Source organism: Camelus ferus, chromosome 2, assembly GCF_009834535.1.
Source record: "Camelus ferus isolate YT-003-E chromosome 2, BCGSAC_Cfer_1.0, whole genome shotgun sequence".
NCBI lineage: Eukaryota > Metazoa > Chordata > Mammalia > Artiodactyla > Camelidae > Camelus > Camelus ferus.
Window position 1 is genome coordinate 51,296,263 of NC_045697.1, and position 14,378 is coordinate 51,310,640.

At 33.1% G+C, this 14,378-nt stretch overlaps 1 protein-coding gene across 8 annotated transcripts in view; it reads left to right on the top strand.

Annotated features, from left to right (window-relative positions):
• The window catches only part of ANKRD17 (ankyrin repeat domain 17), a 155,634-nt gene that overhangs the window by 88,519 nt on the left and 52,737 nt on the right, over positions 1–14,378 (top strand). For 2 of the 8 annotated variants that reach the window (XM_014562566.2, XM_032458178.1), the window contains exons 8-16: positions 845–1,082; positions 2,429–2,620; positions 2,948–3,081; positions 4,936–5,023; positions 6,564–6,691; positions 6,944–7,087; positions 7,655–7,757; positions 9,224–9,976; positions 14,141–14,289. In XM_014562566.2, coding sequence (XP_014418052.2) covers positions 845–1,082; positions 2,429–2,620; positions 2,948–3,081; positions 4,936–5,023; positions 6,564–6,691; positions 6,944–7,087; positions 7,655–7,757; positions 9,224–9,976; positions 14,141–14,289 — 1,929 coding nt within the window. The remainder of the gene's footprint in view (positions 1–844; positions 1,083–2,428; positions 2,621–2,947; positions 3,082–4,935; positions 5,024–6,563; positions 6,692–6,943; positions 7,088–7,654; positions 7,758–9,223; positions 9,977–14,140; positions 14,290–14,378) is intronic. The other 6 variants (XM_032458168.1, XM_032458169.1, XM_014562567.2 and 3 more) reach the window with 6 other exon arrangements.

The window sequence follows — 14,378 nt, forward strand, 5'->3', positions numbered from 1 at the left end:
GGTATTAAAGGAAATGTAGGAGTTGACTATTTATAGAGGGAGAAAACTTATGGAGGGAGAACAGCAAAGTAACCATAGAAATAGGACATTAAAGTTGTGTAATATGGCAAGTACCAAGACAAAGATGGGCATGACATGTTCAAAAGAAGATGAAATGTCTGTGAGGTAATAAATAGAAGGAAAAAGTGTATCAAAGGAAGAAAGAAGGGAAAACAGATCCTTGGAGTTGTCAGTAGTTAGGAAAGCTGTGGGAAAGGGAGACCAGTAAAGGAAGCAGAAGATATTAAAAGAAATTCTTTTCTTTTTCTTAATTTTCACTGGCATTTGAATGTTGAGCAACAAAAGAAGTGCTTTGTACATATTTTTTTCCCGTTTCCCTAACACAACATGCTCAATTCCCCCACTGCTCCAAAAAGTACTGCATTTTTCTTTTTCTCACTAATCATAAATTGGCTTGTCCTTCAGGTTTCTATGAAAATCCTACCTTCCCTTTCTAAACTTTACCCTTTTAGCATTTAGGCTTATAATATGTAGTGTTGATGTTATCTCACAGTAGTCTCTTGTTTCATATACTTACTGTTTTTTTTTTTTCCTGATGGTTAATGAACTTCTTGATTGAACGTATCATTTTCTACATGTTTTATATTCTCGATCTCTACTTACTACTTTATACTAAAAGTATAGATAATTCTTAATAAGTACTTGCTTACTTAACTGTTAAATGCAGATTTGTTAATTCTTATTTGAATGTAGATCAGTAAACTTCAGTGTATAGCAACTGAAAAGTATTTTTAAACCTTTTTTTAATGGTGCTGATTTAATTTTTTGATTGCATTATAATTAGGATGGCCATGTTGAAGTAGCTAGGTTACTTCTTGACAGTGGTGCCCAAGTGAACATGCCTGCTGATTCATTTGAATCACCATTGACTTTGGCTGCATGTGGTGGGCATGTGGAGCTTGCAGCTTTACTTATTGAAAGAGGAGCTAGCCTGGAAGAGGTCAATGATGAAGGTTATACACCACTGATGGAAGCAGCTCGTGAAGGACATGAAGAAATGGTGGCATTACTTCTAGGACAAGGTAACCAATACCAGTCAAGACACTAAAGCATAAATGTGTAAGATGAAGGATTATAATTTTATAAAAATTGTATTTCATTGATTTTTATTTCTAGTAGATTTTTAATGAGGTCCTATCACAAAAACTAAAGTATTTGCTTTGAAAGTAGCTCCCATACTGTGCTAATAAACAAAACCAAATGAATGTCTTTAGTATAGAGCTTTTAGAGACACGTGTGCTGTGTAAATAAAAATAAGGACTAGGGCTGGGGTAGGGTTGTAGGTTATATAGGAGCGTATATGATATTCAGCATTTCTGCAGCTAATACATTGAGAGACTGACTCTTGGGGCAGAATCACTATTAATAAATATTTGATGTATCTAGTGTTCCATAAAATGCAGTATGGGAAATCTGCCATAAGGTCTAACTAGATGAAAATGCAAGAATGCACATATAAGAGGCTGTCAAGGAGCTCAGTACACACTGGGCTTCTCTTTTGGGAAAAGTGAGTTACTTTACAGTATTAAGATACCTTAAATTTAGAAGTAATCTCCCATCTCTATCCATATTTGTAGCTTAATTTTATATCTATCATAGTAGTGAAGATTTTGTTTGGACAAATTTAAGAGGAATGGCACATTTTTTAAAAACCGTTTTTACTGAAAGGTAGTATCTAGAATACAGAATTTTAAAAGCATAGTTTTTGAAGCAGACTTCTTAGATTTGAATCAAACCTACTGCTTGCTAATTTTGTTACTTGAGGCAAATTTCTAACCTCTGTACCTCAATTTTTTTCTTCTGTAGGGTTGTTGTGAGAGTATTATATATTTGTATAAAGCTTTTAGAACACTGTCATATAGTGCCTGTTAAGTATTAGCTGTGGTGATGGTGATAGTAGTGATAATTATAATGTTGTCATGACCTTGGACAAGTTAATTAACCTGAGTTTCCTTAGCTATAAAATAGAGCTAATAATAATATGTAAAAGTGCGTTCAATATTACCTGAGAAATAATAGCATAGTCAATATTATTTATTATTATTGTCATCAACATCTTTATCTTCATTATGTTGAATCTTTATAATGAGGGAATGTGGTTTATTTTCTAAGTTCTTGTATCACCCAGCTTTTATCTTCTGGCTGAATAAATCCTATTCCAGCAGTGTACATCAAACAGGGGTATGGTTTTGATAGTTTTTTTTTTTTTTTTAACTGTCTCCTGGAGTAGGCGAGAGGCACTTTATCATTTAGTAAAGTAATATATATGTTCACTTTTGAAGTATAGTTTATTAGGAAATAATCATGTTTTATTTATCTCTGGAATAAGTTAATGACTTTCTTTAAGTAATTAGAATCTTTATTTTAGGAGCAAATATCAATGCACAGACAGAAGAAACTCAAGAAACTGCCTTGACTCTGGCTTGCTGTGGAGGCTTTCTGGAAGTGGCTGACTTTCTAATTAAGGCAGGAGCTGATATAGAACTAGGATGTTCTACCCCTTTAATGGAAGCTGCGCAAGAGGGCCATTTGGAGTTAGTTAAATACTTATTAGCTGCAGGTAGGCATTTTTGCTTTTGGGAGAAGTTTTTTTAATATGATTTATATAAGTGCAAATATTATAATGCAATGTGTACAGAAAAATAATGTGATAAATTTTTGTGTGTATTCTGAATAAATAATTTACCTATTGCTGTTTGAATTATCTGCAGCTTTAATTTTAAGCAGTAATCTATTTCTAATATTTTTCTTTTTTGCTTTTAAAGATGCTGACAATATTTTCTATTTGTATAAATGGTTAAGGCTATTTTGTCTAATTTGAGAAGATATGGCTTATCTAGAAGAAATTTCAGTATCCACTTTTGTGTCTTGTGATTCTTTTATTAAGGCTGTGTATCTAACACTACTGCAGGAGCTAATGTTCATGCAACAACAGCAACAGGGGACACAGCACTAACATATGCCTGTGAAAATGGTCATACTGATGTAGCAGATGTCTTACTTCAGGCAGGAGCAGATCTGGTAAGCCATGTCACTTTCTAAACCTTAATATTTAAAACTAAGACAAGAAATTAATTTAAAATTCTATGGAGATTATAGACAAAAGGTTTTTCTTTACTTCTAATTTTATGTTGGCCTTTTTGCCATTCTTTATCTAAATTTAGGCACATTTTTTTCCCTACACTATTTGGTGTCCATTCTTTATTAGCAGTACTATCCAATTTACTACAATTTCCCCCTAAAAAAAGAGGAAATTTTGAGTTCAGTATGTTAATAATTAATACAGATTTTCACTTAAATACTTAACTATTTTTAGAAGCTTTTCTGATTTGATATAAAAAGGCAGACATAGCTTAGAGGCATTTCACTGTAGCTTAGGAAATCAATTGTTCCTGTATCAGAGCATTATTAAATAATAAAGGAGTTAAAAAGATAAGTATTTAATAAATAACATTTTCCCTCAGATAACTAAATTTAGTAAGAAGGTTGAAAAACTGGGGTCATTATAAGATATATTATAAAAGGATGTCATAGGGAAAGTACAGAGAGTAAAGAAGCTCAGAAGAGGTGAAGACGTCATCTCAGATGTTTTTGGGCTAGGTAAGGGTTGGAAAGGTAGGTGTTGCGATATTGTGACAAAAGAGATGCTCCAGTTGGAAGAAATAGTATGAGTACAGCCTGAGAGGTAGGGAAGAATAAAGCAGATGTGTGTGAGGAAAATAGTCTTCCAGTTTAGCCTGTGAGGGAGTAAGAAAGGTAGACTTTAGTTAAGACATAAGCATCCATGTGTTCAGTGGGGCTGAGATTAACAAGCCAATGTGTTTTCCTGTGGAAGTTCATAGTTTATAGCAGAAATTCACATGCAGGTGAAAACAGGCTCCTCCATTAACTGGTTTCTTAAACTTAAATTTTATTTAACTTCTTTTTTCTCATTTATGAGAGGAGAGGGTTAAATTAGATTACTATTGTGGTCTCTTTCTGCTCTGTGTTGGTGCAACTCTTAGAGAACTTCCGACGCACATTATATTATTCTAACTAATTACATGCATATTTCTCCTTATTAGGTTTTGAGCTTCTTCAGCCTAGCAACTTTATTTCCAGTGTTTACCACAGTGGCTGTGGAACATATAGCAATATAATCTTACTTAGTTAATTGCAATTAAAACAACTTAGTGTATGACTTAAGAGAAAAATTATCATATGTAAAAAATATTTATATATAAAATGCTTTATAAAAGGTATTTTTTCTCAAACCTTTATACTGTAAGATTGGGACATTTTTCCTATGCTAATAATATCAATTGTAATAATGCAATTGGTTCATCCATTCTCTTGAGACCCATAAATCTCTAGTCATATCTTGTAATTGATGGTATTAGAGATATTTAAATTATCACTAGCCTTGTTATTTTTATGAAAGCTAAAATAGAGTTAATGGGAAGTCTGTAAAGAGAGGGAGTGATGTACTTAGAGAAATTCATACAGATAGAATACACATTTACGAGAAGAAAATCAATTGCAGTAGATGAGGATAATGCCAATAATGTTGATTTTTGGAGAAGGCTGTGCTAGAGTGCCATTCACTGTTGAAGTTCCACAATCCTTTTTGTAGAGAGAGGAAAAATTACCTGGATAGATTTAGATGAGATCATAACAATCATGTGAATATAACTCTAGTTCCTAAATTATTTCCATAGAATGTTTCTAATTTGAGATTGTTTAAATTAAAAAATGTATTCCTTAATTTGCTTCAAAGCATGTTACTTAATATATTTAGATTCAAAAATTAGTCCAGTTCTTTTCCTTTTGATTTTCTTGAAAAAGAACAATCGTTCTCTAGAAAATAAGTATCAAGTAAATGTGTTTTTTAAACAGGAACATGAGTCTGAAGGTGGAAGAACTCCTTTAATGAAAGCTGCAAGAGCTGGTCATGTTTGTACCGTTCAGTTCTTAATTAGTAAAGGTAGGTTTGTGTAAAGCAGTAATTTTTCCTAGAAGTGTCTATCCCCTGCCCTTGGGTATTGAGAGATTTAGAGGTAAAGGACATTTTGAGGTATCACATGGTAGAGGGATGCTGTTGAGATTTTGTGATTGCGTAGTTGATAAACATCCTACAACACATAGAATTATTCCAAAATATGAAGAGTTGACATATCAAGTACCATCTTTATTGAAAAACATTTCAATAAAGACAAATTTCTTCTGTAAAACTTTGAGGGTTTGGATAGCTTAAAGTCTGTTCTGTTCATGTAATAATATATCTCGAAACCTGGATTTTTATAATATTTATGCCACTGATTAACTTGATGGCAAATCACTTTTCTAATTCATATTTCCTTGGGCCTAAGTCTCCTTCTTTGTAAAATATATGGAAGTGGTCATAAATATAGCACCAAAAACAAAAGTTCAAAATTGAAATGGAACAAATATGCCAAAATGCATGGAGGATTTTCATTCATGGTCATTAATTCTACTTTGAATACCAAAATCTTTAATAACAAAAGTAGCATATTATTACTTCCTTTAAATTGTTTCTTAGATGTTTACTACATAAGTTCAAGTTAAAAGTTTTTCATAAACTTAAATATAAGAGATTAAAGATTTCATCATACTCTAAGTGTAGGAGACTAAAGATTTTACCTTTGATTCAACATGTAATCAGAGAGACTGTGTAGGTCATATACAATTAAAAAGGCAATAAGTGCTGTTTTCTTTTTACCAAAAATACTAAAGAAATCTCAAGTTTTAATTGTTTATAGATAAATAAAATAAGTCAGAAGTAACTTGCTGGTCAAATTGCTTTAGGCTATTCGAACACTTACTTGTGGTATATGTTTATAAATAACACGTTGTATTCTCAAGAATGGAATTATTTTCAGTCATTATTGCCTCTCTTTTTTGGTTAATTTTAATAACTCTGATTTCGGTTTCTTCCTGTTATTTGATTTCTATTTCCCACATGCATAGCACAGTGCTTCAAATCAGGGATGAATTCATATTTAGGGGGAAATAGACTTGTTTTTATTCTGATATTTCCCAATAAAAATGGATTATACTACTGTTACTTTCTATTTTTTGTTAATTCTCTCCATATATTGCCCATAGAGGGCAGTGTGGTTTATTTTTACTGGTTTTTAGTCATCTTTCCCACAGAAGATATTAAAATGTGGATAAAATGTTATATTTTACTTTTTTAAAACAATGATTATATTAGGAGTAATATATACTTTTATCATCATCTTTTTATGGTACATACGGAAATATTTATGGATGAAATTATATCATGTTTGTCTGAGATTTGCTTTAGAAATAATTCAAGGTGGGGAGGAGAATTGATGTGGCTATATGTAAAATGAGATTAGCCTTGTTTATCATCATTGAAGCTGGGTAATGGGTATGTGGGACTTCATTATACTGTTTTCTCTACTCTTTGATTTTGAAATTTACCATAATTTAAGAAACCACATCCTATTAAACAATTTTCCATGCCTTGTCTGTTTTAGGAGCAAATGTGAATAGAACCACAGCTAATAATGACCATACTGTACTATCCCTGGCTTGTGCAGGGGGTCACCTGACAGTGGTGGAACTACTTTTGGCTCATGGGGCAGATCCTACTCACCGTTTAAAAGTATGTAACTCCAGTGTTTTAAGTAGCATTGTGAATTAATCTTTACTCTTGAGCTTAACAAAATATTATCAAAAGTTCCACGTACATTGACATCATCAGTGTTTTCATTGTCTTCTGTTTTTAGAGGAAAGTGTTCTTTACCAAACCTTAAATTTTAATGTGTCTGGGGCCTGTTGGCTTTATCTTCCTTACTGGTTCTGTAAATTAACTTTAAAAAAATTTTTTTTTCCTCTTCCATATCCACTCTTTTAGGATGGCTCGACTATGTTGATAGAAGCAGCAAAAGGTGGCCATACAAGCGTTGTTTGCTATCTTTTGGACTACCCTAATAACTTGCTTTCAGCCCCTCCACCAGATGTCACTCAGTTAACCCCCCCATCCCACGATTTAAATAGGGTAAGATTCTAAACTAAAACATTTTATATCATCTTTATCCCCACCTTTGCTCATAGTTCCAGATTAAACTAGATTGATTGTTTTTTGTAATTAATATATGGTTCTCTTTAGAGATACGTACTTGATATGGTTAATGAACATCGGGTGTAATAGTTAAATTCTAGATTGATATGATTTTGCATTGCTTTCTCTTTTTTTTAATATAAAAGGCATTATTTTATTTTTTTGTGGTGGGAGGTAACTGGTTTATTTATTTAATGGAAGTACTAGGGATTGAACCCAGGACCTCAGTCATGCTAGGCAGGTACTCTACCACTGAGCTATACCCTTCCCCCTGTTTTGCTTTCTTACTATGGCCATAATAACCTTTTGAATTCAAAGTCCACTAAAAAAATATCACATAAAATAATTTGGTACCAGCATATTTTAAGGAAATAAGTTACTGTCTGATATTGTCATATCAAAATTGTTTGGAATAGATCTCTGTAACTTATTCTTTATTTAAAGCATCTTATATAATGGAAGTTGTAGGAAAAGCAGAAATATAATCAGTTTTATTTGTGTTAGGCTCCTCGTGTACCAGTTCAAGCACTGCCCATGGTTGTCCCACCTCAGGAGCCTGACAAACCACCTGCCAATGTTGCCACTACTCTTCCCATCAGGAATAAAGGTCAGTTATACTTCTAAAAACTGTTTCTTACATGTTGTCCAAGTAAAAATGATAAGATTACCAAATTATTTTTCCACAAAAAATGAATTTTACTAGGTTGGCATAATTAAGGAATTTTTTTTACCAATGAAGAAAGCATGTTATTGGGAGAGAAGATAGTTAATAGTACTAGTTTGTGCTGGAATCAGAAGTATTAGCAGTAGAAATTCAGATGCTCATCTTTGGTGCAATTCTGATTATCTGTAATTTTCTCTAATAACTAGTCATTTCTACTCATGTTAAAATGTTAGGCTGGTATAATTGGGTGACATTTTTGTAAATTACTAAAATTTCTGAGTGATATAAGGCATAAGATTAACAAGCTAGGTCAAAATTAAATTTTACTTTAGAATAACTGGTTTAATGTAGATTTTATATCTGGAATACCTTTTCTCAACCAACATTTCAAAGTTACTTCAGATATGCTTGTTTGTTTCTCTAGAACTCTGAGGTCCATATTTGACTTGTGGATGTTATACCATGCATGTTCATAAGTTATATCCCAGAAGATTACAGCTACCAGTTTGAATCAGTTTTTCCTTTTAAAAGTTTTACTTGAGGAACCAATGTGGTTTTAATTTTTTGGTTTCTGGCTACCTATATTATTTTACCAACAAGAACCCTAAATATTTCCACCAATTCTTTTCAATCACCACTACCAATCTAGAGCATTGTACCTTTTTGACTTGGTATAGCAAACAAATGATTGCTATACCCATAGCCAGATATGTTTATTCACCTGGCTGTCAGGAGATACAGTGGATGTCATAGTTCAGCATCTTTTCTTCCAGGGAAACTGAGTCCCAGTTCTCTACTGGCCAGGTAGCTTTGTGAATATGTGAATTTATATCTTACCTTTATCAGTCTTGAAGATGGTAGTCCCCAGCAAAGACATATATTTTAGTTGGAGTTTAATTTCCTGGTACTTCTCAATGCTTTTTGGTACTCTTTGTGTGTATGTGTGTGTGTTTAAAAGGCACAAACTATTAAATGTAGAAAAACTTTGACTTAGAGGTTTAAGTTTTCCCTACATCTTAATAATTTAGCATTATTTTTCTGTTCTTATGATAAGTTTTTACATCTTTATGATCAGACGAGGTATCTGTCTACACAGCCTTAGATTTTACTTTAATTGCACCACTTAGATATCACAAACCTGCATCCCTCTATTGTCTAATTTTAGCCATGTAATATTTTTAAAATTCTGAAATTAATTTCCCAAAGATTCCTCTATGCACATAAAATACATACATTTTATATTTATGATAAAGAAGGTGGATTTGTTTTTAATTCCTTAACAGTGCATTTTCACCTTCTATGGATATAATGACTTGGTGCATAACTGTTGGCACTAAACCTCCCAACAGTAACTCTGTAATGAGGATGCCATTCATGTGCACTTCTGAGGGGGTTTCTTTTTCACACAGCTGCTTCTAAACAAAAGTCCAGCAGCCATTTGCCAGCAAACAGCCAGGATGTACAGGGTTACATCACCAATCAGTCTCCAGAGAGCATTGTAGAAGAGGCTCAGGGAAAGTTAACAGAACTGGAACAGAGGATAAAAGAAGCCATAGAAAAGAATGCACAGCTGCAGTCCTTGGAACTGGCTCATGCTGACCAACTTACCAAGGAGAAGATCGAGGAGCTGAACAAAACAAGGGAGGAACAAATTCAGAAGAAGCAAAAGATTTTGGAGGAACTCCAGAAAGTAGAACGAGAGTTACAACTGAAAACTCAGCAGCAGCTAAAAAAGCAGTATCTAGAGGTTAAAGCTCAAAGAATTCAACTTCAGCAGCAGCAGCAACAGTCTTGCCAACATCTGGGACTACTAACTCCTGTTGGGGTTGGAGAACAGCTTTCAGAGGGAGACTATGCACGGTTGCAGCAAGTGGATCCTGTTTTGCTTAAAGATGAACCCCAGCAGACTGCTGCTCAGATGGGTTTTGCACCAATCCAGCCTCTGGCCATGCCTCAAGCTTTGCCTCTGGCGGCAGGTCCCTTGCCTCCAGGGTCCATCGCAAATCTTACAGAACTGCAAGGAGTGATAGTTGGACAGCCAGTACTGGGCCAAGCACAGTTGGCAGGGCTGGGGCAAGGAATTCTGACAGAAACACAACAAGGGTTAATGGTAGCCAGCCCTGCTCAGACCCTCAATGACACGCTGGATGACATCATGGCAGGTGGGTTTATATTGTTATGAGCAGGTATCAAATATGATTTGCTTAAGGCGAGTAAGAATGTGCCAGAATTTTTTGACGTTACCCAGCTTGAGAACTATTTCTGGACTCTTGACCCATGTATATTTTTAGAAATATTAGTTCAATCTCAGAAATTCTCAGACGGATACAGGTCAAATTAAAGATTAGCGCATTCAATACAAGTGACCGAAATTTTCTGGCTTAGGTGGGTAGGCTGGGAATCTAGGTTTGTCAGTAGTTGGGTGGATGTTTGATTTTTTTGTTTTTGTTTTTGTTTTTTCTCTTTAAGTTCAGAATACTGATAGAATTTTTGCTTCTGTATTTACACCAGTAAACCAGGAAATTGATAGAAGTTGAAGTGCAAAAACTAGTAGGGTACATCAGAAGGCTTATTTGTGAACAGAAATATTTTATATCCTAATGGATCAGACTTCACACCTGATGGATATTTTAATAAAACAAGACACATAAACACTTTTACAACAATAATAAAGTGCCAAACCAAATACAGTTTGTTTATACTGTATGTCAGTGATTTTATCCCCTATGAATGTTAATGTGTAGTTTCTTTCTAATTGTATTGTGGGAAGGTGTGGTCCCCTGACAGTATCATAAATGATGTATCTTTAAATGGGTAGCCAGAGAAATTTATTCCATTATAATTAGTTTCAACGGCAAAGAGAAATATTTTAGAAGGTTGTTTTAGTAGTTGTTTGGGGTACTTATTTTTCAAGCTCTGTAACAAAGTAGTAGAATGAGATTTTACAGGATTATAAATCATAAGAATACTACACTGAAAAGGATGATTTTGTTCATTAAAAAAAAGTAAAGAAAAGATCTTGAAAAGAAAGAAAAAGGAAAAAACAAAGGGAGTAAATAGGTGAATTTTGATAATTTTCATTTGTTCTCTTCCCTCTTTTAATTCTTTGATCTATACCTAAAAGATGATTGAATTTTTCTAATTTTGAAACTGTTTTAATAGCATGACATAGTATGATGAGATTATACATAATTTAGCTTTTATTTTTAAAAAGAATGAAAGAAAACTAAATTGTATAGTATTGAGATATTTAGCTAACATTCAGAAACTAAAAAACCAGCTAATGAGATAGGTTTCCAGTCCTCTTTTAGTATCACCTCAACAGTAATATGTGAAATTTTAAGCCTCTGCTAATCTTGGAGGGTCAATAATTACATTGAAAAAAAAGTTATTAATTACTAGTGAGAACTGTAAGATTCTTATATTAAGAAGTATACATCTTTTCTATGGACTTGAAAATTACTACTAATCACCACCACCTGGTTATAATAATTGGGAATATAATTTTAAAAACATTAGATGTCTTATGAAGATTGAAGTACAATAGCTCCAAATCCCAAATTTGATATTACTTCTGTGACCATTGATCTAGATCATAATGGTGTTCTTTCTATTATGTCAGTTGAACTACCAAAGAATGTATAGAATTAAACATTATTTATCCAATTAAATGAAGAATAGACATTCCATACCAGTGAATATTTTTAAAATTTTGATATGCTATCAGAATTTACCTGATGTTCTTGAGTATAGTTATCAACAGTGATTTACCAGTTGTATAATTTTTATGCTGATCAGAATTATCAGAAATTTGTAAAGTAGTTTTTCTGTTGATTTGTTTACCAAACAAAAAACAATTAAATTTTGCCTATGTGTTCCAGGTGTTTTCATGTAAAATTTTTTTTTAGCACACATAACTTTTCAGGAAATATGACAGATACTTGTCATATTGTAAAAATGCTTTACCCGTTTATTCTCATTTATATGGGGAGAGGAGAGATGACCCAAAGAAAGAACAGGATTAAAAACATCCAATTACCTCCCTGCAACCCATTCCTGCATCATGCATATGCACGTGCACAAACATACACATATACTCATATACTCACCTCCACAGCCTTTCTTTAAAGTTCTTCTGTGGTAGTACTTGTTCTTTCAGTTGACTAATGACCATTTCCATTTCTTTCTTTGGGTTTTTAATATCTTACAGCTTCATTAAGTTCAGTCTTCCTTCCCTCCTTCAGCATAAGCTCTGTTCTTTATTCCTTAGTCTCCATTTATTAGACTGCTCTTACAAGGTTAAATCTCTTTTTCTCTAGTACTTGGCTGGCCAAAATCTTCCATCTTCCCTGGTTTCTGTACTAGTCAAAGCAAAATTGGTTCTGTGCATAAGCAGTCTTAACACCTTTCCTTTGCTGTGCTCCCAAGTTCCCTCTTTCCTTACCTGATGTTAAAACTCCTCTGAGTATCTGGTTTTTCCCTCTGAAATCCAACCCTAAAATGAAGTTCCACATGTAAAGACCTGTACCAGAGTTCCTTGACGTACCTTCATATTTACAGTTGTTACTTTTAACTGTAGAGAATGGATGAGTGACAAGCAGTAAAGGAAATGAAATGAGGGAATTGATTTTTCCTGTCTTCTTTTAGATGAGGTGGTGAGAACAACCAGTTTGACCAAAAATAAGAAAATTAATTTTAGTATGTTCTTTAAAAGAACTTATTCCAATTGAAATGTAAATTATCATTTAGTCATTTAACAATAAAACTTAGTTTTTTTGTTTAGTATGAAATAAAAATCAGTTCTTTGGACAGATTGGTGTTCATTCTAAGCTGATTTTTGTATTTAGCATTTTCATTTGTAAAAATCAATCTAATAAAAGGAGAATATGGAATCTATTTTAAGAGCCATAGATTTTATATGGTTTTGAAATTTATACCTAGAATGTGTACATTTGAATTATCTTGATCTTAATATACAAAACTACCAATAGAGTACCAATATCAAGGTCAATAGATGATTAATTTAACATATTAGTACATGCCCTTTTCTATTGGATCCTTAAGGATTCAAACAGTGTTTTGTTTTGTTTTGTTTTGTTTCCTCCTTTGCTTTTCCTTTGGCTTTTAAGTGGCTTAAAAATGTATAATTACAGAATGTGTGTTGCTATAATGTATAGTGTATGTTTGTGCCTGAACTAAGGATTTCATGTAAAATAGATTTCTTAACTGACAGTCATGTTTATAATTGTGTTATAATAAGGTCAATATCAGTTTTGTTCTTGGCAGGAACATAACCTCTTTTACCTGGTTTCAGATCCAGTTGTGACTCATGATTGTTTTCTGTCTGATGTAGTTGATAACTACATTGATAATACACATCCACACTACTGCTGCTCATTCAAAGATTAATGCCCAGACTTTAGTGCTATATCATTTTTAATAAGAGGGAAAAAGGATTGATGTTTACATATCAACTCCAGAAGTGAGTTGATGAGGGAATAAAGTACCCTCAACTGCTACCACCTTGAGAATTTTCCCATCTCAAGTACTGATCTAATTAGCCCCTTCTTAATTTGCTTATTTTGGTAAAAATAATGTCATGGCAAAATTATACTTACAAGAACTAACAATAATTTATATTTGAAAGATGATTGTATGCATAAGTTTATTTCTACCCTAATCTATAAATTTTGTCCTCATGCATCAGTGTGATTGCTGGATTGATTGGTGGGCATTTTATGCCCGTCAGAATAATTCTATATGTGAGAAACTACTTCTGTGTGAGGATCAAATTTTCATATATATGCTGTCATACTGAGGGCTACCCGCTGTCTGCAGTTAATGAAACAGTAGGAAGTATTTTAAATATTGAATAGCAAAGTTCTCCCCAGTGATACCACTTTTATTAGTTCTAGAATAAAAAGTGTGAAATTGGCAAGTAAAAGTCACATTTTCCTCCTTCTGAACTTGACTATTTTATATTTTATTCCTTTTCTGATTACGAAGATATAATGGACAACCATTTGCATCTATATTTAATTCATAAAAATACTTTTGTTTTCAGGGTTATTTTGAATTAAGGTTTTATGATTACATACTGTAAGAGGGAAATCTGTCTTTTGTAAATAAGTTACTCTCAATATACATTTTCATTTTGGACTGTTGTCCAGTGTCAGAAATAACCGAGAAAATGAGTTCTTAGTGCTATGGCAGTCTACCTGTAGACATTTTGTTTTTAAAGGTCTTTAAATATTTTCTAATAATTATTTCTTACTGTTACCTAACAATGTTTCATCCTTATTAAGTGCAGTTATTTTGTTCAACAGCAGTCAGTGGAAGAGCATCTGCAATGTCAAACACTCCTACCCACAGTATTGCTGCTTCCATTTCCCAACCTCAGACTCCAACTCCAAGTCCTATCATCTCTCCTTCAGCCATGCTTCCTATCTACCCTGCCATTGATATTGATGCACAGGTAAGCTCCAGACTCAGGAGTGATGGTTTTTAACTGGAATTATATCATCATTACATTACAAGCATTAATCATTGATTTAAAATCTTAGA